The following is a 3,081-nucleotide window of genomic DNA, read 5'->3' as shown; positions in this document are numbered from 1 at the left end:
TGTACTTCGCTACCTTATATGGAAAACCAGATATCTATGTACACAAATCGTAAAGATATATTTGGTTTTGGAAATAAGGTAATGACGTGTTCTCTAGCTGAGCTGTATTATGCCCAAAATATTTTTTTTAAACCAAGATTTACATAATCAAAAACAAAAAACGTAACAGCATTAAATTTGCCCAAACCCAGGGCTACATAAAATACCCTCATCCATCGCATTTTTGAACTCCGAGTATATTTTGTGTATAATCGGCAACTTCATTACCAATCCGCAAGTATTCACCATAGGGTACCTGCTTGGAGTTCCAATAGATGGGATAACCTCATGCAAAAACTCTATCGTGGGGTTTTGGGAAAAACCCAGTGGCGGTTCCCTTTCCGCACCAGTAGCGAAAATTAATATTTTCGCCAATGTGACCGCAGATTCTCCATCTTCTACATCGATTAAATAATCCCTGAAATAACCAACTGCAATATTTTCTAATACGTACTTGTTTCCGCCGCGTTCTGAAAACACTATTTTTAACATATGTTAAGTTTCGATCGAGTAATGTCCATACTTTTATTGTTCGTCATAATTTTCCGGAATTAATTTGGAAAATTTTTAAGCGCCTCCAAAACTCCCAATGTACTCAACCCCTCTTTGAACTGGTTTATATTATCTAGATGTCTTCCTATCACTAGATAATAGGTTAAGTCTTTGAGCTGTCTATTTTGTTCATTCATATTTAAAATAGGTCTCTCGCATCCCGCGAGAAATCTTACGTCGCTTAGATCTTCTAAAACTGCCAAAAGTTCATCAACGGTGGTCGCTTGATTTATTGCAAGTACCCTTTCTCTTAAATCATTATCTACGATGTTCGATGGATCGACTTGCTTAGATGAAGGTTCATTGAACAAACAGTCGTAAAACCAAGGAGCTAGACTCCGAGGAGCAGGGCCTCCATGAACTATTGATAGCGCAATTGCATTCCCTGCATTAAAGTACATGTTTTCCGAGACAGCGGATGCACGCATGTTAATATTTCTTTGTGTAGGTGGCACTTCGAAAATGTTAGATGCCATTATATCATTTAATAGCAGTCTAAAAAATTATCTTGAAGGTCCACCGATATCAGCGGCACCCTCCCCTACCCCACTATCATCCGTAAAAAGCACGTTAATTAATCCATTTGGATCAAAAGATTTCCTTTTAAACGCCCGTAAAGCCCCATCGAGGACATTTGCTCTATTAACATTAATATCGTTACTTTTCATTCCAGAAATTTTTTAATTTAATCCCGAAATTATTTCCTTCAATTCAATCGGAGAGTCATCGCTATAGTTTGAATGAGAAAGTTCTGTGCAATTGTGTTCGAATTTACAAGTTGCCGTAGGCGTTTCCAAATTTTCTGCAGAGGCTCTTTCCAAGTTTTCCGTAGAAACCCTTTCTAGGTATTCCGCAGAAATCCTTTCCAGGTTTTCCACAGAAGCCCTTTCCAGGTTTTCCGAAGAAGCCCTTTCCAGGTTTTCCGAAGAAGCCCTTTCCAGGTTTTCCGAAGCAGCCCTTTCCAGGTTTTCCGAAGAAGCCCTTTCCAGGTTTTCCGAAGAAGCCCTTTCCAGGTTTTCCGAAGAAGCCCTTTCCAGGTTTTCCGAAGAAGCCCTTTCCAGGTTTTCCGAAGAAGCCCTTTCCAGGTTTTCCGAAGAAGCCCTTTCCAGGTTTTCCGAAGAAGCCCTTTCCAGGTTTTCCGAAGAAGCCCTTTCCAGGTTTTCCGAAGAAGCCCTTTCCAGGTTTTCCGCAGAAGCCCTTTCCAGGTTTTCCGAAGAAGCCCTTTCCAGGTTTTCCGAAGAAGCCCTTTCCAGGTTTTCCGAAGAAGCCCTTTCCAGGTTTTCCGCAGAAGCCCTTTCCAGGTTTTCCGAAGAAGCCCTTTCCAGGTTTTCCGCCGAATCTCTTTCCCCGTTTTCTACAGTTGGCATTTCCACATTTTGAGTACTGAGAATACCTATAAAACCAAAATTTGATATTCAATTTTAAATATTATCAATAGTTATAAAATAATAATACCTGATAAGTGTAGCTCTGGAAGTTCGTCTTCAGTATTTTCATTACCGTCCGAAATCGTCACACTCTCATCACTATCAGAAAATACAATTGTCGATTCAGGGCGAACATAGAGAACGGCTTTTCCCCAACATCTATGAACAGTATCGCCATTTAGAGTTAATCCTGGGGTAATTTTAGGTTGAATTAATGATGATCCTGAAGAGCGAAGTAAAACAATTCTGGAATGGAAATTCGATAAGTTATATTATATTCTCATCTATAACGTTTTTGTCTTTTCATGATTTAGATTAGGTCTCTGTGAATCGTTTGTCAAATCGCACTATCGCAGGGTCCTAAATTAAACTTAAAATATTATCCAAGAATGTATTTATTTATACTCAGGGAGAATGAATATGTCGAGATTATTTTTAGCGTTTCTCCAATTCCACCCGTTGGGCCCCCTGGTATGCTCCTCCGCTTTAATAAAATCAAATAATACTGCAATCTCATTGGTTCTTAAAAATTACGTTTTTCGACGCGATTAACGCTGCTGCGAGGACGCAGAAAATAAGACCGCCTCCTTTTTTCCTCCCCCCCTTAGCGTGAGGGGGTTAGGGCCTCAACGTGTCCGTCGATAGTCTCGACATATTCATTATCCCTGAGTATAAATAAATACATTCTTGGTCGTATATGTAATGTTCATAAAGAGTGCAAATTTTGCTATCAATTATTTAAAATAGTATTATTTTATGTTTTACAGTGTTCAGTTTTTTTTATAAAAGATATATAATAATCAAGCTCTACCGAATCAGAAATCCAAAAACGTAACATGTTCCTATTTTTTACAAGAGACCGGTTAAGCCCGCGCTAGAAAACTGGTAAATTGAGCCTGTAAGGTCGGTACACGTCAACTGTTAGCGTTTCGCGTTTTCTAGGGTTGGGTTAACCTGTCAAATAACATTCATTTAGAAGTAGCGCAACTTGAAATTTCAATTACATTTACAGAAATGTTGTCAAAAAATAATATAGCGACTTTCAGATAATTAACCTCTGGTG

General features: G+C 38.8%; 1 protein-coding gene across 1 annotated transcript; it reads right to left on the bottom strand.

Annotated features, from left to right (window-relative positions):
* Positions 1–590: 590 nt before the first annotated feature.
* On the bottom strand, positions 591–1,067 carry LOC149946418 (G2/M phase-specific E3 ubiquitin-protein ligase-like). The gene has a single exon (XM_090170737.1). It carries the CDS (start codon positions 1,065–1,067, stop codon positions 591–593), a length of 477 nt encoding a protein of 158 aa, XP_090026863.1.
* Positions 1,068–3,081: the final 2,014 nt, after the last annotated feature.

The sequence above is a fragment of the Leiobunum rupestre genome, chromosome 4, assembly GCF_980474605.1.
Source record: "Leiobunum rupestre chromosome 4, qqLeiRupe1.1.hap1, whole genome shotgun sequence".
Lineage (NCBI taxonomy): Eukaryota > Metazoa > Arthropoda > Arachnida > Opiliones > Sclerosomatidae > Leiobunum > Leiobunum rupestre.
Note: the sequence above shows the minus strand (reverse complement) of the source record. Positions and strands in the feature narration are given on the sequence as shown.

Excerpts from the sequence above, each read along its gene's own strand:
- LOC149946418 (XM_090170737.1), bottom strand. The coding sequence starts at position 1,067 with ATGGCATCTAACATTTTCGAAGTGCCACCTACACAAAGAAATATTAAC.